At 39.5% G+C, this 26,661-nt stretch overlaps 1 protein-coding gene across 1 annotated transcript in view; it reads right to left on the reverse strand.

Annotated features, from left to right (window-relative positions):
- The window catches only part of gramd1bb (GRAM domain containing 1Bb), a gene marked incomplete at its 5' end in the record, with an annotated part of 78,719 nt that extends 62,282 nt beyond the window's left edge, over positions 1 to 16,437 (reverse strand). Inside the window, 3 exons of the mRNA XM_080508579.1 lie at positions 1,411 to 1,437; positions 6,581 to 6,670; positions 16,028 to 16,437. Coding sequence (XP_080364705.1) covers positions 1,411 to 1,437; positions 6,581 to 6,670; positions 16,028 to 16,437 — 527 coding nt within the window. The remainder of the gene's footprint in view (positions 1 to 1,410; positions 1,438 to 6,580; positions 6,671 to 16,027) is intronic.
- Between the last annotated feature and the right edge of the window lie 10,224 nt (positions 16,438 to 26,661).

Below are 26,661 nucleotides of genomic sequence, written 5' to 3' on the forward strand. Positions count from 1 at the left end.
AAATACACATCATCCAGGTCCTTAGGGATGTGCAACATATCAAAGATAGAGGTGATTACATTCATGTCTTATCAACATTGTATTATCAGATTGATCAGATTTATCATCCGATTGTTAAGTATTTAAAATACAACAACATAACTATCATCAAAAATCTATGAACATGATCTATTCTGTGTTTTGCTCCAAACTGTTTGAAAAATGCACATCTGTCTGTACATACAGTGGGACCACCTTTTTTTTTTTTTTTTTAAAGCATCATGTAAATCCTCTTGTGTCACTCTGCTGCAGTGCCATCTAATAAGAAGTTGAAACAACTGAATAAAAAAATTAAATAAATCTAATTTGCATCGATTCCCCTTAAAAACAACAAGCAGTGGCTAAAAAGCCGAGTGCAGAGACTCCTAGTGGGTTAAAGCTTGCTTGGCTGGCGAGTCGCTCAGCTCGCATGACTGAGCACTCAGAGCAAACCCAACTGGACAGACACACACATACCAAAGCTCACACATATACACATACTGATGCATCACAATAACAGAGTCCATCCAGCTTATTTAATGAGCCAAACAAACAGGACTTCTGTGGAGCCATCGCTGCAGGCTGCACACAAGCACACAGTCACACAAATCGAAAAGTAAAGAGTTTTCTTGGTTCTGTTCTCAAAAGAAAGCGATTGACGTCATTTCCCCAAAACTCATAACTTTTTCCATTAATTCATTTGATCAGTCACCCACAGAAGCAAAGGTGAAAATAAGCAATAAACAAAAAGTGGGAAGCACTTTCATTTTGCAATTACAATGCAGATTATTCAGCAAGAAGTGAAACCATATTGTGAATAGAATATACTACCACTAAGTAATAAATCCATGCACCCGATGACCAGCGACAAACACAAATCTTTCTTCCAACATTTGTAAAGCAGTGCTCAGAGATTCACGACATCATTGCTTCTCGCACTCACCTTTGCAGCTTATGCCTTGAACCTTTTCGCCTGAAGACCGGCAGAGTGACAGCACAGCTTTGACACCATGAGGATTAAAGTGTCTGCGACCACAGTGTGCATCCACTGTGTGCCGACCTGCCACGGGGCTGGCCGGCTAAAAAACCCACCTCCCCACAGTGCTGCCCAGCACACAAAGCCCTGTTTGTGTCTGATGTTGTTTGTCAAATAAAAGCAAACAATGGCATTCCATGGCTTGCAACTGTATTCAGCGCCGGGGCCTCTCCAAATGTAAAGCGCATTCAAACACCTTGGTCTGAGGACAGAGCTATGAATCTGTGTCACATGCAGGGCGTGGGTGGGCCGGGGTGAATGGGGTGACAGTGGCCAGGTCCACTGCACCCTGAACTGTAGCTCACTCGCAGACAATGCATAGCCACACTTCTATGGGTAAAAGAAAGCAGGTTTACCTGATTTTGTCCGCTGCACTGTCAGACCTACACAGAGGAGAGGAGAGAGGATTGACTCATGGGCTTCTGCGTCCACTGCTGGTATAGTACCGAGACCAGGTGAACCGTATGTGCAGGAAACACAATAAGGCGGCGGATTGCACACCTGAAAACGCTACAGAGTAGTGAAGAAAGGGACAAGGCACAAAACCGAAAACATTTCTTCATGAAAGCACCAAACACTTTAATCATGTGACCAAGTGATGACATTTAAGTAGCAGCTTCCGCTCAAACAGAAACATTCATCAATGAAATGTATCTGATTGTTTTTGCATTTAAACTAAAATAAATTTATAGACGCATTGGATATGACCGTCTCAAGTTTGAAGCCCTCCTGTGAGGAATTTGTATGCTTTGCATCCAAGAATAAATTCATTATTTCTTAAAACACAATAACATTTTTGATAATTCATCCGGCAATCACTTAAAAATACTCCATTATACATTTTGTTCGTCTAACATGAGCACCACATATACATGCTGTGGTCGTTCTTTACGGATGGAAAACATTTGTGGAGATATTTTTCGTCTGCTATGAAGAACATTTTGATCTTTAATTTTACAAGCGATCTTCGGTGAAGCCGTTTCAGTCCACTGCGCAGGATTAGAGAAGATTGTTGACACTTATAGCCATAGCTATAGCATGTCTCATTGAAATGACTTCCTGCATCACATATAAAAAAGTGCAAGACCTCAATGCACAATAAAACCGTTTTCATGACGTATGATATTTTTCTAATGCACAGTGTAAGTTATCTCACTTTAGTGGGACACGGTGGGTTTGACAGCACGATGTCGCCCTCCACTAAATCAGAAGTGGCAACTGCTACGGCCGTACTTCAATATGCAAAAATCACAGTGTTATCTCGGTACACCAGCAGTGGATCCAGGAACTAAGTAGACCAAGCAAACTCAAACTGGAGCTGTTGATCTGGAAGCAATTCTGTATGAAAACAGACTAAGAATGTCCAGGATTTTATTTTTTCAGAGTCGCCTTGAAGCCACTTTTATCATCGTATCACTGTTGGTTGTGAGACGCGCTGTTCGGTGGAGCAAGACGGGGGTCAGAGATTATCTCGGGGTGTCTGTGGTCTCACGACAGTGACGACAGCTGTTCATGACGACTCGCTCTATATCAACTAAGACTACGGATTACAACCCACGATCAAAGGTATTACCGAAATTGCCCGTCTTTGATCTGTCAAGACCAAAACCGCACAGTGTGTAGCCACTTTAAAAGATTGACTTTATCAAGATAAGATAAAACTCTGAAGAAATCATTTCTGGCACCGATCGCTAGTAAATTGGTAAAATCTTTAACTTCACCATCACATTAAAACTAATTTACTACATCAGGATAACTGTTCCAGCTCTCACACTCTCCAATAACAGAATATGTGCTTTCATATTGCAACTACACATACAATTCCAGTGTGGAGAAATGTGATGACAGCTGCTAATGCCACCTGTTAGAAAGGAAGGGGCGGGGGGAAATGTCACATGCCTTCACCAGATAACATGTGAAATACTACAATTTCACAGCAGTTACGTAACGATACAATAGTGTGTGGATCGAACCACTAACGGAACATCTCACGGTGTACTACTTTGATTCACAGCTGACAATAGAGTACTGCGTCATATTAACTGATGAGTCATTTTACTCTCACTAAGCAAAGTGACATTGTGATATTACATAAGACTATCTGCAGTTACAGCGGAGGAGAGGAACTCGGCAGCTGCACAAGAAGCACAAACACAGACACACACAAAAACCGGACACAAAATGAGCAAATTCATCAACAGTTTCTCTCCAGAAAAAACAGGGGGAAAAAAAGAAATTCAAACAGAGCGAATGCCAAATTTCTAGCTGTCATCTCAGCATGAAATGCAGCTGCACAGACCACACTGCAGCACGCAAACAGACAGATGCAAAGAGAGAGAGAGCAAGGGAGAGACAGCGAGGGAGCGAGAAAGAAAAAGAGAGAGAGCAAAACAAGAGTGGCAGACATGGAGATATGCAACGCAAGAGGGGTTTCGGAAAGGCAGCACTGCAGCTTGCGAGGCAGAGATGCAGCTGTATTTTTATTTGGTTTTTTTTTGGTTTTTTTACCTGCAGAGGAGACATGACATTCCGTGCCCTCTGGAGCTGGCTACAGAACGCTGCTCTCCCTGCAGCTGCTGCAGACGCCCCTCTCTAGCTATCACCAGCACGGCAAAGAGAAAAGCAGCGAAAAATCCCATAGGTTTGACAGGTACTGCTCCTAATTCGAATACGTGGACGGACTGAGTGAGACGAGCGAGCAGGACGGCGAGCTCGAGAGAGGAGCATGGAGAGGCGAGTGGGATACGGAGTGGAGGTGTACAGCTCTGGCAGACAGAGCTACAGGCAAAGACAGCTAAGTGGGTGGTTATTAAAAGGCTAGACGAAGAGGGTCCCTATACACTCTCTGTGCTGCGTTTCCAGCTTTCACTTGTACATTTCACATAAATCTAACTTGTGTGGTGGATTAAAATCAGCAGCAGTGTTTGCACTGTGTAGCCAGGGATGGACAGAATTACGAGTTTGTTCTCCCTTTAGTAATGTTTTCAGGTGCAAAAATGCCAGTTATGTACAGAAAGCTTCCGCCTTTTCTTTCATTGTTTACTGCAATAACATAATCATATGTATTCATCCATGGCTTAATCCTGTGGGACCGATCCCAGCTTGCTATGGGCAAGGGCAAGACGTACCCTGGACAGGTCACTAGTCGATCACAGGGCAAACACACAGAACGAGACAACCACACACACTCACAATCACACCGAGGGGCAATTTCGGGTCATTATTATACTCACATGCATTTTTTAGACTGTGGGTAGAAAAAATAAGTACACAAAAGAAACCCACGGACACACACGGACAACATGCAAACTCCACGCAGAAAGACCCAACCAGCATTTGAACCTGCAGCTTCTCGCCGTGAGGCAAGAGCACTAATCACCACGCCACTGTGTGGCCCCCGACCCACAAAGCCTCAAGTCAAGCATCTTTAACGTTTGGTCATTGTTTTTACACAACACTTTCTAAAAGGTATCAATAAAAAAAGCATCTCAAAGAGGTAGAGTCTCTCACAAATGAAAACAACACACATTCATCTAAATACACACATTATGAATTTCAGGATATTTTGTTTCTCAATACGTTTTTGGTAACAGAGGGATTTCACTGTCCAAAGGTCTGTCCAAAGGTCAACAACGTTAAGCATGACTCTACACCACATTGCACGGTTCAGGTGAACCTGCAGAAATCACTGTTCATTAACACTGAAAAAAACAGTTAAAGATGTATTATGCAAAGAAGATGCTACACATGAGCACAGTGCTGTCTGGACAACAGCGCATATGAAATAATCTGAGGTTAAATATAAAAACTGCTGAGATGCATGCAACAAAATGTCAAAATCATTTTGGGAAAAATGGAGGTTATGTCCTATAGATTCAAAGAAGAGAACAACCATCCAGTATGGAGTTGCTTCAGTGGCCATGGTGTGTGTAGCTTACAGATCAGGAGCAGCAGCATCAATAAAGAACATTACATTGATGTTTAAGGGAAACAAATGCTCCCATCCAGAACTGGTGTTGTTCATTTTCAGCAAGAGAATGAAAAAATACTGAGCTGGCCTGCCGGCAGTACAGACATTTAACAAAGAAAAAACATAAAAAAAATAATAAAAAAAAATCAAGTAAAAGAGATTCAGCAATGTTAATAAACTAGAATCCTAGATAAAACACGAATGGGAGATGTATCCACTAAACATGCAGCAAGGTTCTGAGGAAACTCTTAACTTTTAAGATTATTTCCAGAATAATTTGTTACAAGAGAAGTTTAAACATAAACCAGAAACAGTAAAAAAAAAAAAAAAAAAGGACAACATGGAAACTCTACAGTTCTACAATCTGAAATGTTTGTACTTTTACATTTCTGACTGATAATTTGTTAGTGGTCTTTGAGTTTCGTCTGCTTGTGCATAAACAATTTGCCTTCTCAGCCACCAGGCGAGCAAAGTCCTGTAAGAGCACATCCACACACGAGGTTCAGTTAATGATTTAATGTCTCGGACTGTGACAACTGTGGCGTCTCCCAGAGGTGATAAAGAACTAATGATGCTGCTTGTGTCTTCAATCAAGCCGAGATCTGGAGTGATGCCGACACTAGTGAGTGAGGGGGCTGTTGCCTATGGCCATGTTTAGATCACTAACTGAATAGGAAGATGCCAGAGAAGAAGGACAAGTTATTCTAATCAAAACAGGTTTATACAGCTGGTTGTGTATAAATAGGCACTCAAAGACCATATGCAGTCCTCATTAATGTCAGAAACAAGATCAGAGAAAGCAAACTTTGTCGATCCCTTGCTTTCTCATCCCTGTGTCCCTTATTTAGGTTCGCTGGGTTCTGGAGCAAACTCCAGCTGACGATGGGCAAAGCCATGGTGCACCCTGGACAGGTCACCTGCCCATCACAGGACAAACACACAGACCAACAGTTACACATTCACACCGATGGGCAATTTTAGGATCAGAGATTAACCACAAATGCTGATTTTTGGAAACCAGTAGAGCCTGAGGAGAAAAAAAAAAAAACATGCACACGCAGGGAAAATATGACAACTTCATGCAGAAAGGCCAAAAAAACTGGATCCAAACAGGTAGATTTTTTCTTTGGAAGGTGGAAGTGCAAACCACTATCCACTGTGTGTCCCAAAACTAAATTATGGCTGAAAGCCTGAATCAATTTTTCTGTGAAAGTATGGGCTATTTTCACAGAAAACCAGAATGAAAACTACATACATACAAACTGCCCTCTAGTGGTGAATACACATGATAGCTACACACATGCAGCAGATATCAACAAAAACATTTTTCTTATACTCATTTGACAAATCTGCACATGGGAGAAGACAACCACATTAAGGAAACTGCCCAAGTTTGACCGGGGATACACAATGAAAAAGTGATAAAAAAAAACAAGCAAAACTGAGCTTCGACTCTGAATTTGCTGTGCATTTTATTCTTTCATCAAATTCTATTTCAAAATGTCAGCATTTGTAGCACGCACATGCACAGGCACAGACACACACAGCTTTCTCACCCCTCCTCTCGGATCAGCGGAGTCAGGAAGCGAGTGTTGTCGTCTTCATGGCTGCTCTGCTGGCTGCTTTGCTGGCTACTTTGCTGGCTGCTGCACGGAAAGAGAGGACAGATTAAGTATAACACACTCCTGATAAACAAAGATGGTGATGAGAAAGTAAGCACAAGTTTGTTGTCGCTTTGTCTTAAAAAGAAAATCATCTTGCACATGGACATTTCCAAATATATGCAGCAAGTAATTAAAATATTTGTCTCTTTGATAAAACACTGAAACAACAATAACAAAAACCACAATAGATTCACATTATAGTCTACAAAGATTTCATCATTTAATTGGCTTCCTTTGAACTGTATAAAATTGTGTTTCAAACACGCATGTGAGAGGTGAAACAGATATGCACAAAGGCACTGGCAGCGGCAAAACGTGCAGAAGATGTGTTCCCTGCTTTGAATGTGGTAACACTGTGTGGGTGCATATAATCAAAGAGAACACTAGAGGGGGCTATGTGATACAGACAAAGGTTAATCAAGAGGTTTGCAGATGTGTAAACAAATGCACAGCAACGTTGATACATTAGAAAGTATCTCTTCCCCCACAGTGATCGTCCAATTTTAAGGTTTATCTGTAACTATCCACACTATGACACTTGGAATCCTGTTGGGAAATCCAGTCATTAATTCACATTTGTCATTTTTAAGATGCTCTGACTCATTCAGAATGAGCTGCTGATGTCTGTGTCAGGCTGTACGCTACACTGAGAAGTATGAAAAAAAAAGCACATTTAGGGAGGAGATTATCACAATGAGCTGCAATAATTGCTTTTTTTCTTTTTTAAACCACAGCTTTGCAGCACCCTTTTCAGTAAATTATAGTAATCAAAGGCTTCATTACAGTCTTAAAAAAACATTTACTCCTATCTTGTCACTGCTGACAGGACTGACATCCTTACTTTTTTGAAAAATTACAAATAATGGAGCTTTGTCGCCCTTTTTCTAGTCATTATCACAATCCTCGAATTTTCTCAGAATGACCAATCAGACACGGTGACCTGACAGATCGAAAGAGGAAGACATCTTGGGGAAAAAAAGGGACAAACGCACACACATTTGACAATCCAACAGCTATAAAATCAGCCAATCACCCCCAAAAATAAAAAAAGCTACTCAGGATCAATATTTCTGCTTTTATTTGGGCGATTCAAAGTAGGTCACATCATTGCCTCCAAACAAAATTTCTTGAATGTAAATGTTTCTTAAATCTTTCATTTCTCACCGGACCTTTCAGATTTCGCACCCGAAATGATCATTTCTGTATCGTCATGACTCTCTTGCACTTCTCGCTTTTATCCTCACACATGCCTCCTGAGCTGCAGCGGCAGTGTGTCTGCCAGCTGTTCTTACAGATGGGAAATATGATTTGGTTTATTCAGGCACATTTGATGCAATATGGACTTTGAACACGACAAAAAAGAAAGGCAACAAAATATCATGTTTTCAGTGCTTGCACATTAAAAGAATGTCAAGCAAAAGATGTCAAACGAAAGCAAATCAAAGTATTTCTTGACACCCTTGAGGGAAACACAGACTCCTCACTACTTATCTGTGATGAAGTGAACTCCAAATCTGAATGACATTGAAATGTTTTAAAAGTGCACCATTGCAATTTAGTCACATCTATCCTTGATAACGGGCAATCACCTGAAGCCGTCTTTAGTTCTTTTGCTCCTCACTTGTGGAACACACCTGCATATCCTTCTCTCATCAGTTTTTACACTGTGTTTTACCTTTGTCTCCGTTTCAAATGATTGCATTAACCAGAAAGCATGGAAATTTTACTGCAGAAACACATAGTACTTTATTTGAATTACAATATATTTTATTGAATTATATTCTATTTCTTTTTGTCTTGTCTTGACTCTTTGTTTATAATCTGTTTCAAACATTGTATAATGGGATTCCATTGACGAGAATCTAGTTTGAATGGTGCTTTAAAAACATTTTATTGATACATTTATCTGTGGTAGCCATTAAGCACTTTCAATATCACTTTCTTGACGTTTGCTAATTCCTCATCACATATCAAATGCATCGCTAGGCTATTACCACTAAATAGAAGAGCAAATAGTCTGTCCATGTTGAATATAATTTTTCTTTTCTTTTTTTGTTGAGACTAATTTATCTGGATTAGCCTTCCAAGAGGTGTGGCTGGAAACTTCACATTGGACACTTGATGTAAAGACACATGTTAGGATATAACTCATAGTTTAGTGGACAAACTGATATTTTGTTTGTTTCGATCTTTGTGTCACATTTGTCATTGTGAATCTCACTGTAAGGCGAGCATATTAACCACTATACCACCACCTCTGTTTAACCCATTGAAGAACTAAAACAAAGGTTGAATCACTTACACGTGCTTAAAACCACGTGGACATGAAAACTTAACAAAGATTGCTGTTGAAGATGTGCACAAATAGTCGACTTTGCAGTCAAACATCCGTCCCCTCATAAAGAGCACCAGAAATATTAACTTGTTAGTGTTTTTCCGACGTGACCGTCACTGTGGGAAACAATGAAATGTTTCGCTAAAGGAGCACAATTTGGCAAAAATGTCATCTAGAAAATGAAGGTGGTGCTTGTGGCGGTGGCTCGCCACGAGTATGATATTGCAAGGTCTGCTTCCACGTAACGTATTTGAAGCTTAAGCTTCAAAAGAAGTGAATGAAACATGTCGAGTCTGGATACAACAATACTGTCATGGTGCACATTTTGTTTCCCGTGTTATTTTACAATTCTCTTGTTGACACATCTCGACTTCCCCTCCTTGTGTCTGATTGCCATTTCCTGCCATCATGCGTTTCATCTGTGAGTGATAGATTGTCTTCACCTGGTGGCTGCAGTATATATTGGGTGTCTCCTGTGTGCTCTGGTGGTCGGTTCATTCTGTGTTTTGTCTTGTGGCTCCAGCATTTCTGAGTTTTTGGGGGATTTGGGGCTTTTACATTTTTTTGATTCTCACTCCTTAACAAGTGCTTCCAGCAAACCCCGACAGATGCAAAGAGTGCTGACCAGTGCAAAGTTAATTTAAAATACAATCATGATTAAAGGCATTTAAATGACTCCTAATGCAACCACATGATTTTTTTTTCATCATTTAGTGCCAATTAAAAGGTTTAGTCAACAGCTAGTTGACATCAAAATCCCTGATCACTATAATTATGTTGCAGAATATCATTCAAAGAATTATTAGACCAGAGGAAATTGCTTTCGGTTCAGGTCTTTTTTTTGTCTCTTTTTGTAACTTTGTGAGAGGCTGTGTCTGAAATATTTAAACCACTGGGATAAAGTGGAAGCGGTGAGGTCGGATGAAAAGTGTTACACCACTTCCTCAAAATAGCCCTGCTTTTATCAGCAAAACGGGAAACTGAACTGTGTGTACCAGCTTGCACTGTGCTCAGGCCCACAACCTTCTGCACACCCTTTTTAATCAACCGCACTGTACAAATTGAATGCAAAACCCAACGTACAGTAGGCCAAGACATGAATTACAAGACTAAGTCAAAGTGGCAACGTGAAGATCGAACAAAGAACAGCAATAAGCTGGGTTGGGCACATGGAAAAAAAAAAAGTGTTTCAAATACTTCCTATTGAGAACGAGAAACGCATAGAAAGATCCGTATGAGTTTATCTCTGATCACAAAAGTCTTGGTGTATTTAAAGCAACCAGAGGGTCAAATTTTATGTCCATTAAAGCCAAATAGGGATTTGAAAAAATAAAAAATAAACAACAGTCATTTCAAATCCTTCCTAAAGCAGCCAAAGCATATTCTACAACAAAGCACTGCCATTGCAGTGGACTCATCTGGAAAAAAAAAACTATCAGTTATGTTTGATGAAAGCTGGGAATACTTACAGGGTTGAAAGAGAGAGAAAACCATGCCACCTAAACAGCACCAGACCCGTCCATGACACCCCACATGTCCGTTGTACTATAAAACCTGCTGTGTTTATATATTAACTTAGCAATTGCAGCTTGGTTCAAACGACAGAACCCCGTGTAATTGTCTTTAGGTCTATTCACTAGAAACTAACTTTTCCAAACTGGTTCCAGAGCATATAAACACACCAGGCATCAATTGATTCAAGCATTTTCCTCCCAGTTGCCCTCAACAGGACGTCTGTCAATGAGCCTTAAATTCAAACGTTACAGACAATATCAACAAGAGTGCAACAGCTGAAGTGATCTCTATGGAGGCATGCCCTGGCAGAGTGCAGGGCACGGAAAACAGACCTACGTTTGGAATTTATAGAGAGACTTTGCTCTCATAAATAAGTGTTCACATTTTGCAGAGACAATTCAAAACATCAGGTCTCACTCCTTATCATTAACAGGATGTGTTTGGCCCTTGTGTCCTACCAAACCTAACCAGCATAAACCAGGTGTCCCTGAAGGAGACAATACAACATCGAAAATGTTCCTCCTCCCCTCTCAACAGTTTCTTCTAAACTGTTTCAGAGCTTCTAAAGATTGTTAACCAGTCTCTTGTTTCAGGACTCTTCCCAATGAACATTTCAGTTATGAAATTGCTTCTCAAAAAGAACAGTATAAATTAACAAGTGCACTATTGTTACAGATGCATTTCAAAGCTTCCATTCCTGGATAAAATTGTTGAAAAAGTGAACAATTGTTAAAGAACTGGACCTCGTCATTCCAGTTTCCAGGTCTTTGCAATGGCTTCCTGTAAAAAGAGTACATTTCAAAATATAACCAGTTAACAAATCTGTGAATGGTTTAGGCCCCAAATATCTCAGATCATATATTGGTTGCGAGCCATCCAACCATTAATTGCACTGACTTTTTAGTTTTATTTTGACGTCTATTCTTGTTTGAATACACCGTTCTCATTGCTCTTGCCAACTTTGCAGCTAAAGTAAAGCACTATGAATTGCATTGTTGCTGAAAGGTGCAATACAAATTAAGCTGTTTTGCCTTAGCAGCCGATCAAAGTGCAGTTCAGTCATGGATGTCACTCCTGGTGGATAATTGTTCAGTTTATCGTGCCCCTGCCAGGTCTGAAACAAAAACTTTTTTTTTTCTGCGGTTTTTCAGCCAAAAATTCTATTCCATTGTACAACATCATCTACATCTAAAATATTAAAAATTCTATGTCACCCTCAGAAACTTTTTCTCTCGAAATTCTAGTTTTATACGCTGTAATTCATCATTCTCCACAGTGAGGCTCAAAATTCAATGGTGGAACAGAAAAAGGTATTTTTGAGTGTCCGGGGGCTTTAAAGTGGATATCAAATAGCAGAAACTCAATCTAAATTTAGTTTTACACTGTCGGAACTCTGGAGACACAATGGTGTAACACTGAAGACTGAGTGACCTTTATTTAAAAAAAAACAAAAAAAAACATTTTTAAACATTGTACAATATACAAAAATGCAAACAACTCTTGCCGATTTATTTCTCCACCTCTTTTAATAGGTTTATTTTTGATCATTTAAATTTCAAAACAAAACTTAAGTGTGGGAATAATGAAACTGAAAAAATATATATTTTTGACATTAAGTTGGAAAGTGGAACATGGACTGGATCTTTGCCACCCTTGCTGTTAGGTACAGGGAAACTAATATCCAATATAATCACACTACCTTTCCTCATTGAATTGAAAATGCTTTTTCATAAACAATTCTACTTGTTGCAGCTTTGTACAAAATTTACACAAACTCTAGAAGATAGACTTAAGCTGTACTCATTTCCTTTATAATATCTGAAAATCTAGAAGCAATGTTTACACACAACGAGTGATAATCATCATATATACCTGGGGTATATAATGATAAACACTGTGGCCTTAAAATAAAAAGACAATTAATCACTATTATCTCAAGACCTGGTTAGCTTAATTTTTTTCTGCTTCTCTACAGCAAAGTAAACTGTGAGAGTACTTTACTAACATAGCATATTTTACCCCTTTACAACAATCAACAAGCTTTTACGTGATCCGTCACAGTCATCTGTTTGCCCACACAATCAATCACAGCATGCCAATGGTGACAACTGGCATCTACACATGGACAGGATGAGGTGGGGAATCATAATTGCTGAGCCTTGGATTAGAAGAAAACCCACAAACCGCTCTACCACGGTCACCAAAGATTTGTAGATACACGATATAATCACTGACGGCTTTGTATGTCTCAAACGAGTGAACATGTGTGTACAAAGTCATGTGTTAGTTCCCACAATCAAAAGGCCACGGTTGGAGTTTGAGCTAAAAGCTCACAACACACTCATAATGGACCAATAGCACTGAATGCCAAGTATAGTTGCATGCCAGATGATTTTGTTTAGATGTAGTTAATGAACGACTTCAGCGGTACATTTCATCTTGACGTGTTTGTTTAGAGCACTCTATCAAGTCTTGTAGCCTTGAAGACATTTCACAAACATCACAGAGACATAAAAAATAAATGAGATACTGTAAGACAGTGACTAAGTAATTTATAGCACCACGTAAAACAATAAGTACTCCAGTCATATTTTGTGCCAATTCATCCTACAGCTGTTGTCATACTTCAGTATCTACCAGAATCCGGGACTGTTGGAGTGACAGACAAACAATTCCTTCTCCAGAGCCACTATCAGTAATTGTTGTCATTTTCGTTCAAGATTTGAACTTCAGCCGTGGAATGCAAGACACTTTTCGTCTGGAGAGAGATAAAAAAAAAAAATAATAAAAAAAACCTCTTGAAATACACATTCTGCAAAGTGTCCTGTATTCATTTGCATCATTAAAGGCATGCATACTTTACACAGACAGTAATACTGCTGCTCATAGTGACAACAAAGGCTGCGATATATTTCCAGCATCATGTGTGGATTGTTTTTGCATGCCGATAGAATACGTGAACACTCACATATGATAATCTGCCCTCTGTTTGACTGCAACAACAAACTACGGTGAGTTTATGTGAAATGAATGAAAACATGAGGAGAAACTAGAACCTGTGGCCTTTATGGAGAACGACCTCCCTGAAAAAGATTTGTCAGAAATATCCAACACATCTGAAATTACTATCCATCAAGGCAGTACTGCTGAATAAACAGACAATCTATCTGCAAGGATGGCGCACAGCAGAACACTAAATCTTTACAGCTTCACAACTTTCTTGTTTTGATCAAATAAAGATAAAACACCAAGATCTGACTGAGACTGAGGAGGAGCGCCGTCCTCTTAACTCCACAGTGCAGCATTACATTGAGGAATACTTGCACATTACACCTTGAGGGGGAGATATAGCTCCACTCGATAATGAAAGCATTTCACACTTGGGGATGCGGTCATGGTTTTACACTGTCCCTTGGGAGACAATATTTCTTCAGTTTGAACAAAAAAAAAATCTTGCAATGATAACGCAAAAGATAACCCTGGTCCTGTCTTCTGTCTCTTCACAGTGATCACCATCCTCAGAAAACACAACAGACATACAAAGAAGGAATACCAATGATATTTTTGTAGCTTATAAATCAACATTTTATAGCACCTTTGGCTGACTGTAGAAGTCAATATTGATTTGTTTAAAGACATCTTCCAAATAGCAGAGAATATCAAGTTTCTCTGTAGTGAGATAAACACGTGGGTCACAGCCCTCGAGCAGACAAAGACCTGAAACAAAAAGCTTTTGCCCAAATATATTGGTATAAAATGCACAATAATAACTGCACTCCCATTATGAGACAAAGACTCAACCGACGTTGAGGACGTGTGGTTATCACTCCTGACACAAACATTTACACCCCCAGGTAGTTGAAGTAAACAACTGACACCGGATCAGGTAAAACATGCAAACTTTGCACAGCAAGGCCCTGACATAGTTTCTTTGACAGACAATGCTAATCATTGCAGTAGCTGGAATATATGCAGAATGTCATATTTTATCTTAAAATCTCGTCAGAATAATATCATAAAATTTAAGAGTTTGCTGGTAAAAGTTTTAAGATTTGAAATCGAACATTTGTTGAACATCTTTTTCTCAGTAGCGTGATGACTCTTTGCTCGTGGCATCTTTCACTATTTCTTCCTATTTATCAAAATACTTTAAAAAAAATTAAAGCCTACTTTAAAAAAAAAACTAAATCAAATTCCATTTACTGACTGATGACGTAATATTGCATCATTACTTAATCATCTCAGAAGCCAGTTATATCCTCATCATCCATGGAAGAACAAACTTGATTTAATTCTTTAATCATCTTCAAACGACTTTCAGGAATCTCAGTAAATTAATCTAATGCCTGAAAATTGAGCCAAACACCATTGCATTCCTCAACTAACAGTTGTCTGTAATGAATCTCTGCTACAAATTCAAAAGCACATCTACAGGAATGGAAATAAGAACACATTAGCCTCATTTCCAATGCACAGAATGTGCTGCGGCCAAACGGGATGAAACAGTACGGTAAGGCAAAGTGTATCCAGAACCCAAATCTGTTGCGCATTTCCACCACAGAGAGTACGGTTAAAAGGAAGGTGGACATGCAACATGTTTTAATATCGCGGGCGTCTCGAGAGCACCATAAACCACTGACCAATCAGTAGACCACTGCGTTTCGCTTCTCATGTGACCTGTTCTATAGTGCTGGGTACCCCAAGGGGAGGAGTGTCGAAAAATCTGAACCCTTTGGTACAGTTCTTTTGGTAACATCCACAACTTTTGCAGTGGGGACACTAGAAAACCCGAACTGTACCGGCGCATTCTGCGCAGTGGAAACCGGGCTATAGTCAGATATGAAAGCAAACACATTTTCAGATGCAGACTGACTTCTTCAGCAAAGTAAACTATAAAATATATGCCCAAACAAATTAAGGTAAAAGGTAGATTTTGAAGGGAATATTTAATTGCTTGATTCTTCAAACCCATGACTTTAGATGGTTTTTTAATATGAACACCAAACTAGTTTGAAACCGATCCAAACAGTGCAACGTCACATGATGATGGAAGAAAAAGTCTGATACTAAATTGAAGGATTTACATCTGACATATTTATACTTCACTACTTACCAATCACAATATGTGCACTTTAATCTACAATTGTGTTTTTTAAGCACACAATCCTTCATCCACGTGTGAACAAAAGTCAAGCTCTCAACAATCAATACGCAAAAGTGGCACATTTGTCTATATTGCAAACAGGAGCACAATGCCGAGCAAACAACTCAAACACACAAAATCGTTTGTATTAAAAGACTATTGTCTCTTGGAAGTATTAATGGCCAGTCTTTGAAATACTATAACCAACATCTTGACTCTACAAATTAGTGATTAATAACCACATTAGTGCCGGTGGCAGGAGCTTTGCAGCAGCAGGTAGTACAGTAGGTAAGGAAGATGTTGGGAGAAGACGGGAGTGGGCAAAGTGTGAGTAGCCTATACCAACCTGCTTTCAGTACCTTGCTCCTTCTTCTCTCTGACCTTCAGCCACTTCCTCAGCAGGAAGCGCTTGCGGCGGGGAGACGCACTGGGCGTGGAGCAACTCGACCAGGAGGAAGCGGCGTCTTCGTCGCTGGACGGCGTGATCTCGATGGAAGGCAACTGGAGGTATTCCTTGGAGCTGGAGCGGGATCTGGCCGTGAGATGATTGTTTGCCAGGCGCCCTGCTTCGACATCCCTCTCACTGGGCACGTTCCTCATCCGACGCATTTTGAAGCGCTTGCGGCGGAGAGTCGGAGTCGAGGAACTGGATCGTATGCACCCGTCCGACACTATGTTACATCCTCCATCCGAGTACATTGGAGCATCTTGAGGCACACTCACCTGAAGCGAAGGGGGTCTAAGAGTGTCGCTCATGACTCAGACACAGAATAGCCCTAAAAAGTGCAAATCCAACCTTCCAACACGCTTCCTTTTTGAGATTAGATGTGCCAAAAAATGCTGCCTTTGCAATCCTCCAGCGTGAAGGGCTATTAACTGCAAAAAAAAAAAAAAAAAAAAAAAAAAAAAACCTTTCAGTGCTGAACAGATGGAGCACAATTGAAATCCTCAGCAATCTTTGGTGTATTTCCCATTGCAGTCACAAGTCTTCCTGTTTATTTCAAGACCCCTTCCACATGCCAGCCAGTGAATCATAAGTCTGGCTGAGAAGTCCTGATAGTAGATAACTTTGGCCTCACCAAGTCCTTCTGCTGCTCCACGGCTTGTTGGTGGATATGTATCAGTTCAGTGGCGGGTTGACAGACTGTGAAGAGCAGTCTTGTGGCAGTAAACTCAGTCTCTCAGGCCGGGAAGAAGAGGGCTAGATTAGATAACAAAGGGGGCTTCTGTTCTGAGAGCCGCAGATGAAACATGTATAAGGCCTGTCAGTGAGTGTAACACAATTCCTTTGCTGGTCCTCCCCGGAGACCGGCAGGCCAAGTTACACACACACAGTCGCTTACACATTGGCCGTGCTGCCGCCCGAGCTGCCAAGGCTGTTACCTTAGCTGCTGTTGCTAATGCTAAAAGTGAAGGCACCAGCTGTCAGCCCTTGAATATTGATGCTGATGTTGCGTATAAGGCTGGAAGGCTGTTTGTTGTCACTTTGTGCTCATTTGCGGGCGCTCCAGGCGGAGGAAGACGCTGCAGGTCCAGGTTGCTCCTGCACTGTAGGCTGAGGTCCAAGAATGTCCTCGTCTTCGTCACTGCCTAACTGTTAGAGGGAGGTGATAGGGCTGCAAGGTAAAGGCAAGGATGAGGATGATGGAGATGAAGAGGATCTTGATGATGACCAAGCTCAGCAACCACACTTAAAACGCACAGGCAGATAGTCAAATAAGGTTGTACAGAATAAGCAGGCACACACACACAGATAACCAATCACACCAAACAGGCTCCCTGATATAAACTGCCTATTCACCACCATGCACCAGCCTATCTAGCCCTGATGCCTTGGTTCTCTAACAGGATGCTAAGTGCATAAAGGACCTTTACCCCTTCAGTCAATGTCCACAAACACATCAGAGATAACGTTAAACGTCTCACAAAGCAGTTATTTGAGTGGCAGCCATCTGCCTCGTCTATTAAAGGGCACTCAAGTGCACACAACAACAAAGAAGGCACTTTCAAAACACTTCCCACTATAACCAATGTCAAAGTTTGACTTCAAGATCCAATATTGTCACTGACTGTTTGATAACCACCTCTTAATTGTTGTTGTTTTTTTTTCCGTGAACGCAGGTCCCAAAACCATACCTGTCAGTTTACAAGCTGCAATGTGAAGCCAAGTGTACTATAATTATGCAAACAAAAACAAAACAAACTACATTAAACAAATGCAGTCAGCGCAGTAAAGGTTCGTGCAAAACTGGATCGAAATACATACGACGCCAAGTCGATAGTAAACGGAATCATGTGCATTCTTCTCTTTGCTTACACCATGTTTAATACTGGAATACTTGTTATGCACATATGGCTTTCTCAGCTGGGCATGTACAAGGTGTGATAGAAATTCATGGGAAGACTATCCAGTTCCAAAAGAGTGGAGAGTGTGCCTGCCAGGAAATATTATTGAACCTAATATCACCAGTATTATTATACCTAAAATGACAAAAGAAAAGTGGAAAAAATGGTACAATTAAAGCTAACACCTACACTTTGTAAGATCTCTCAATCGTTTGATTGAGAGACAGTTCAAAATCCCATAAAGATACAACGCCGTTTTTTGTGGAAGCAGGAATGGGATCTTAAATGTGGAGAGTGATTAATTTTTACTCTGCATGCATGAGCTCTCAAATGTAAATCTCAGCCTTGTTACTGTAAAAAAAAAAAAAAAAAAAAAAAAAAAAGTCCAACCATGCAGTGGAATCGTGAGGAGGAAGTGAGAGCATGAAAAGCCTTTTCTTCAGGGGGAAAAGGCCTAATTATGAAGACGTTCTTAGAGTCTCTGTGGGAGTGGGATTTGACAACGGTAGTCACGACACTGCAGACTATATTGTAAGGCGAAAACAGTGCTTCTGTTTAGGGTTTGAAGAGTTGGCCAAGAAGCTTATGTGATTAAAATACTCATACCCATAGTTAGAACTGAACTGTGTATATAGTTCTAACTGCATTTGCAGGACAACGGGTAAATCCCTTTGACAGAGTGTGAATAAGAGTTTGAAATAATAATGTCAAAGCATAATGTCTACTTCTGAAAATGTATGCCTCAATAGAACACCAAGTTCTCGCGTCAGCCCGTTTGCGCCCAGTAAAGAGAGATCTGAGATAAGAAAGCACCGACAGAAAGCACTGATCCTTTGTCGCTGACAAAATGTAACTGAGGATGAACATCCTTGCAGCACGACTGCAGGGATGTTCATCCTCAGGTGGTTACTTAATTTTTTTTCTTTTTAATCTTGCACTTTTTACAGAGAAGCTCTATTTTTACCCAAAATGAGAAATACAAAGAGCTTTTGTTAGAAGGCGTTTCCTCCTTTCGGCACGTCTTTAGATAAAACCGTGGATTCAAACAGTATAAGTTACTTTTAAATCTCGTCAGCAGAGACACACTCACAAGTATCTGAGTTATAATGCTAAAAGATCAGTCAAAATCTGCATTTTGTCAGTGTGATTAAACCTATTTCTAAAAAAATTCTAGATTTAATCAGTGGCGCAACGAAACACCCCATTATGTTTCTCTATCCATACAAATACAATACCACTTTATATATCTGAATAATCAGTTTCCTTTTATGTTATGGAGGAATAAATGTTCCAAAATGAAATAAACGCACAATTAATTAACTAATTAAATGCATGGTTGATTAATAAAAATTGGAATTAAATATCTAAATGTGTCAATTCAGTAAAATATAAATTCATTCTATGTAAAAAAAAAAAAAAAAAAAAACATATTTCATTGTTTCATGGTTCTGTGTTGATGCTAGCAAAATTCCAGAGTCATAGTATACGTCTTATACATTTTTAGAAATTGATACATTTCAATAACATCAATAAACTATTAAATGAGTTCACATGCATTATCAATTAATCATGAAATCTACCCTACTGTGAAAGGCTTTTTCAGATGTATTAATAAAATGTCTTTAATCTAATAAACTCAGATTTGGAGGATGCTGAAAAAGAAAGCTTACAGATGTAGACTCGGTTATGCATGCACAATGTGAATCTAAGCAAATATATCCACATGCATGTTTGCTTAACAGACATGCACTGTGACTTCAAATCAAATTCAATTCATGTGCAAACTTACTTGGTGATGAAGATAAAAAGAAAGAAAAAATGGTTGACCAAACCTAAAAGTAATTGTCAAGTCAATAAATCAAAAAAATGTATATTACATGATAATTGCATTAATTATTAATTATATTTTAATACAACTTATAACATCATTTGAGCTGATTCATATTTAGACAAAATGGGAAATTGCTTCTTAATTGGATTTTCTTTCATTGCGGCAAATTCTGGCTGGTGTTGCTCCTGAGCCATGTTTTTTTTTTACAGAAAACCAGAGGCTTTTCAAATGCATCAATTATAGTAGTATTTATAAGTTTAAAAAAAAAAACTACCATCGGGCATCACCTTTCTTAGTCACAAACTATTATTTCAATAACCAGTCAGCCACACTCACAGGTTTTAGAAAAAAATCTCATGTGAGTGTGAATATAAAGTGAATTATCATCATAAGGGTGAATCATCATCTGCATGTTAATTAAAAACACACAAGCAACTTGCAGTGGGTGTATAGTGAATATTTTAGTATATGGCAAAAATAGTGATCATTATACTTCATTCACGTATTTCATCCTGAAGCCAGGCTAAAATATCCTTTCAATCAAAACAATCCCATTTTAATGGATAAAAAAAAAAAGAGTTAAGACAGCAACTGACTGGTAAAACATTAAAAAAACAAAACACAAAGGAAAAGTTAAATTATGTTTTAACCTCAACTTTGAAGCACCATTAAAACCTGACCAAACACTGTGACATGCAAATCTGTTCCTTATATACATTTATGACATGAGATGAGAAGTTTGTCTCCTTTCAGCAATCATGTTGTAAATATGTTAAATAAACAGTACTTTCTTTATGGTGGTCATAGCTCATTTGATTTACTACCCTTGGAAATTTTCAGACTTGTGTTGAGTTAAATAACACTGCAAGCATAAATCGTAATTTTAATATTTTAAGAACAAAAAATAAATGGCAGCAGGTATAGCTACTAGCTTCTCCTTTATAACAAACACCATAGCAGAGTACCGTTTAGTACACATGTTGAGTTATCATGAGTTAGAATAACCGAAGACAAAATCAAATTAAATAAATATCTTTTAAAAACGTGTCAGAAGCAGAGCACTACTCGTATATCAAGCGAAACTCTAAATGCAACATTTGCATTAAACTAAGTAGGGTTAGGGTTATCTGTCCGTAACTCTTTCTCATGAGTGAATAAAGCAAAAATGTATCATACTAATAAACCAGAATTTTATAGAGATCCACTATGACGACACAAAGCCCTCGTAAAATTTTTCCGAGGAGGAAAATGCCTTGTTGGGCTATCTTTAGAGCAGCGCTTCAACAATCTATGTAATCACGAACATGTTTTCTGTTTCATGTTCATCTTAAAACTCTCAAATAAATGAGTTATGAAATTCAGACGCAACTGTGAAAAGTGCTGTCAGAGAAGAAAGGTGTCAGTCTATATTGTTTGTCATGCAGACACACCTGACCACACACCTGACCTGCAGGCTGAGTGCGGAAGTGGGGAAATATCATGCATTAATCATGGCCAAACAGCGTTTCTGGTTACAGTTTCACACGTTCTAGTTGTTTCGGGTCACACCGTGACACAATCAACCTGCGATAACCTATGAGAGTCTTTGACCTTGCTGACATGATGTTCCATCAAGTCTGATAAATGTTTTTAGTTTTTTTTTCTCTCCAGAATTATATAGAAGGAGAAACACTGTGAAACACTGCTCCCTAGCTGGAGAGCATGTTGATACACCTGTATACTGCAATATTAAAACCCAGAGGCACAGCGGGAAGGACCCTAATGGTCTAGCCATCTTGTGTCTCAGAGGCTTTTGCACTCTGCTATGTGTACATTAGTGGAGTCAACAGACGGACTTACCGCAGAGCCGCTTTGCTGTTACAGCTGAGATGGAGATCACAGTCCTCAATCGCCACCATGACTGCGCAGCGCAGAAAAAGCATGTGATAGCTTGCCTTCCACGCGTCATTACGGACCATCAAAGTCCAGCTCTATTGTTCCCCGAATCTCTATTCTTAGCAGTCATGTCCCTGTCAGCACAAAGTCAAAGACTGTGGGTAGATTACAGAGGCACGCTAATGGTGATTAAGAAACACTCGTGGAAATGCAAGTACAAAAAAAAGGGGGAGACTGATTAGGCAAATTAATTCTTGACAAAAGGTAAAGAGATATACTTCAGAGGAGACTGGGAAATCTCTCTGACATGGGGCTTCTGTGTGAAAAACATGACAAAGAAGAGGCTGCTGTAATCAGCATTACAATGCGGAAACTTTCATTTGTTAAGAATTAAATACTCACCAGATAGAAAATGTGTCATTGTGAATCTATTTTTTACAACACACAATATCACTTATTTTTTTTAAATAATTGTGCTGTACATGTCATCATTTTCAGTTACTTAAAATTGTACATAAACATTCTAAATCCCATTACTATGTACCACCTTTCAGATTCATGATACCTCAAAGAATAACATAAAAAACTGAAGATTGAAAGAAACAAAGTATTTACAATGGGACAAAAACTTTGTTATCTCTTGTCGATACTCAGAAGAATTCTCTAATTACATTTAAACTTTTGAGCCGATACTTGCTTGTGTGGAAAATTCAATGTTTTTTTTAAAGTTTGGATCGAGTTGGAGGTTGTTAATATTTGATCCACTGTTATGGCACGATGAGACCTGAGGCAACATAACTCACCTATCTCTTTGCTTCCATGCGCTAATCTACGGGGGTAAATCTCACTAGTATCCCTGCAGAGCACAGTGAGTCACTGGATGGAAGAAGGGACACATTGTACTGGAAATGACTGCATTCATCGGGCCACTCTCACTCAAAACAGAGCCCGAGTCTGCTTCAGTGTCTCTCAACAGACAAAAGTGTCAAAAGAGGCCGTCCCCTTGTATAAAAATGACTTCATTGTAATTAGAAATACAGTTGGAAGATTATGTGCAGTCATGAAGGTTACGCACAGCAACAATGCTAAGCAGCATTAGAAGACAATCCAGAGGCAGCAAATACTGAGGCTTTCCACTGAGATGTGTATACAAACTTTATTATCCAGCTACCCAAAGTGCATCCTTCTTAATCACAGCTGGCAAGCAATCCCACGTCCCTGAGTTCTCATCATGAAAGGGGCTGCCTCCTCCTCCTCTGGTGAGACTTGCTGTACTGATCAAAACCAAAGCTTTCATCTCTTATTTAGACACTCCGCTTTCCAAAAATAGCCTTCTTACACTATGGAAACAAGGCAGGGCTCTTTTGTGAAGTATGGTATGTGTGAGTATAGTAAAGACTACATCCTGGTTGATTGTAAGCCAAAGGTGTGATGCAAAAAGTGGGAAAAAAAGGGAATTCATCTCTGATTAGATCCGATAGAGAAAAAAGAAGTAGGTCATGCAGTAGCCAAATGATTTCAAATTTGGTTTGTCTGGCTAATCATGCTGGATTCCCAGGCTTACTGAAACACTTCCCATACATCAGCTCACCAAATAGGACACGCGATTCACTAATTAGTAAACTGGTACATGGACGTTCAACCCCCACAGGAGGTCTCCACAGATAAAGAAAAACAAACTGAGCAGGAAGATGGACATCACAACATGCTTGATGGAAAATAATAGTCAAATCAGCATCGGAACGTCATTTCATCAGGTGACTCCAGTTTGGGACATAATGTACTAAACTATGATGAGAGGAAGCGATCTGATTAACATCGGTCTTATTACAGGTGGAAAGAGCTGAGTGGAAGTCTGGGTTGTGCACTTAGAGGCCACACACAGACATTTGTGCTTAAACACAATGACAAGATCTATCAGTTTTTCAGCTGTGCAGCAGTAACTGAGAGCCCTTATGAGACTTTAGCAAATGAATATTTGGTGTTGCAAACCTGAGTAACGAGTTCCTGTGGTGAGATTGAACCTGCACCATCAAATGCTGCAAAAGTGATCATAATTGGATAAATAATTGAGGGTGTGCGCACCTTATTTCTGGTACACTATATTTATAGTAGTACTGTGAAGTCACTGTGTCCTTGTTTTTAGAACATCCTTGCCATAACTGGGCGTTACACATCTCAAATGAAAAATCAGCATGTGGTGGTCCTGTTCCGAGCTCCAGTAGACATAATCATCCTGGTTCTTCTGAGCAAGGAAAACTTTTTAGATCCTCACTCAGAGCTGATTTGAACAACTAAAACTTCTCATACCCTTGACTAAATTATTCAGTCACCTGAACCGCACTGGTTGTAAGTAAATGCCCCTTATTATACATGTCATAAATCAATTAGTACATCTCAAAATGAAATACGACGGTTTGTAGTCTTTTGCCATCATTCATACCACAGACACCTAAACCAAGCAGGAAAGGAGCAGCTCAACATGTCTCTTGCACATGAGTTCCTCTTATCGAAGCAGAACCATTATCACACGTGCCAGTCAATTTAATATTGCTCACCCAAGACTGGACATACTTCAAATATCTGAGGCTTTTAACAGGATGCAAGAAAAAAAAAAAGCAACCCAAAAAACATCTCTGACACAACAAAAACTACTGAAGTAAATACAATAGCATGCAACTGCGCAGTCTTTTCACCAGCCGTCGTTTCCTGTGGGGTAAAGAGGCATTTTCCCAGGCCTGACAACCACAAGCAGCTGGGAAAAGACAGGCTGTCGGAAACCAAGACACACGAGTTGCATTCAAAGTGGGCTCATTCAGAGTCGGGTTGTTTCTTAGATGTGTAAAGATGAACTAAGAGAGAGGGAACACTTCTCTGGGACATTTTAGCTGCTTTGTCAGAAACAGCTTCACTGGCTGTCACATAACACATCTTCAACAGTGTTGTTTCCATAGCTGTGAACTTATTTAAGTATATTTTCTTTCTTACATGTTTCCCATGTTTGTGCTAAACTTTGATAAAGAAAACCTCGGGCTATGAGCTGGATGTAGAGGCAATCCTATTATTATAGCCCAAGCCTATTTCTTATAGTATAAAAGATCACACAAGACATTACTTTAAGTTGTAATACATCACAGGCACCTGCAAAAATGTACACTTATACAAACAGACCGAGCTGAACACGGTCCTGCTGCGACACATGGGGATAGACTGCATGTACATGCTGAGCTGCAGACGGTAGCAGCTGGACAGCCACAGTAACACAACAACCAGCCAGGGATGAGTGTCTGTTTAAATCACCACTTCAAAATCTTTACAGTCTTAGCATTGATCAGTGTTGTAACGTGCCATTTCTGCAGCACACGATTTGAACGCATTCGTACCTCAAGAAAATACAGCATGAAACGCTGATGAAGCCACATTGAGGTTTGTGTGCTCCCATAGCCCGCAACACGCTGCCAGCTCAAATTAGAAGAGGATCTTTCTGAGACAGTCTTACAAATGGGTTCCAGATGTAATTTAATAGTTTTTAATGTGAATTTTAAATTGACTATGCTGAATTTAGTTATCAATTAACTCAACAAACCTGTCTTTGTCTTGAAGGAAAAACTCCATATTACCCAGAAGAATCCAGCACACACAACATGAAAACTCCGCACACAAAGATCCCAGTCAGGAGTAGAACCTGGACCCTCATGGTGTGAGGTGACACTGCAAACCACTGCAATTCAGCCCCACGGCTCAACGAAATAAATGAACTGAACTGAAAAGATAAGCATCTGTTTTAATTGCTTGCTGACCCAGCTCCTTTTGGTTTACAACTCCCAGAAAATGCATTTTACGGTGACAAACTAAGCTTCACGACAGCAACCGGTGGCAATAAACAAGGTGCAGATAGTGACTTTTTTATGTGTTTTACAGTATATCCTTGTATGACCGCTGAGAGTTCAGCCAAGTAGCTGCTGCATGTCTCAAGGTGAAGACATGGAACAAAGATCTGCATTGTACAACTGGCTACATAAAGTTAGCTACGAGTGTAGACTTTCCATTATCATTCAGTGCAAACTCTTTTCAGTTTAAGACCCCATTTGATCTCCAATGAGCCAAACTGTACGTCAATAGCAAAAGAACCTACAAGCGGCACCCTTAGTTTGCAACCTAAATTATATATATTTATTTATTATTATTATTATTTTATTTTTTTTTACAAAATCTGGAATTAGCAATCTGCAACTCTGTTCCCAAACAGAAACCACACAGACTGAAGTGTTAATGTTTGCAAAGCCTGACAATTTCATAAACCCATAATTATGTTATATGGCATAAATGTTAATGGCACTGTATTAGCAATAAGGTACCTTTTATAGCAGCATTACTTATCGTCCAGATGAGCATATAGATCAGCTAATCAGTTCTTTGTCTAAGTGTTGCATTCGGAACTCTTGAACCAAGTATAGAATATTTGACGTTCATACTATAAAAGGTAAATCTGCATGATCTACATGACTTAGTTTTTTTGGGGGGGACGAGAGGTGGGGACATCATCAGGTGCTCAGTAGAAAAAAAAGCCACCAAAACAATATTAATAAAAAAAATTAAATGATTTGAAAACATCTTATATTATCAGGGTTAAAGTTAAAATTATACATATATATATATATAGATAAACACACGTGAGATTTGTTAAGTAGTCTTTCCTTTATGATGGATAAACAGCAGTATATAATGTTCTGATTTGTTTTAATGCCTTCAGAGGCTTCCCTCTCTTGTGTTTAACTGTTGACAGCTGTGCTAAACATTTGACAGGTTGCCATGGGCAAACCCAAACCTCATTGGCTGAAGAAGAAACCTTCCAGGAGAACCAGACAGCAATGGGTGTAGCCACGGACCTGTGTGACAGCTGCTCAGCATCAGACACTGATTGAAGG

The sequence above is a fragment of the Blennius ocellaris genome (genome assembly GCF_963422515.1).
Source record: "Blennius ocellaris genome assembly, chromosome: 2".
NCBI classification, from domain to species: Eukaryota; Metazoa; Chordata; class Actinopteri; order Blenniiformes; family Blenniidae; genus Blennius; species Blennius ocellaris.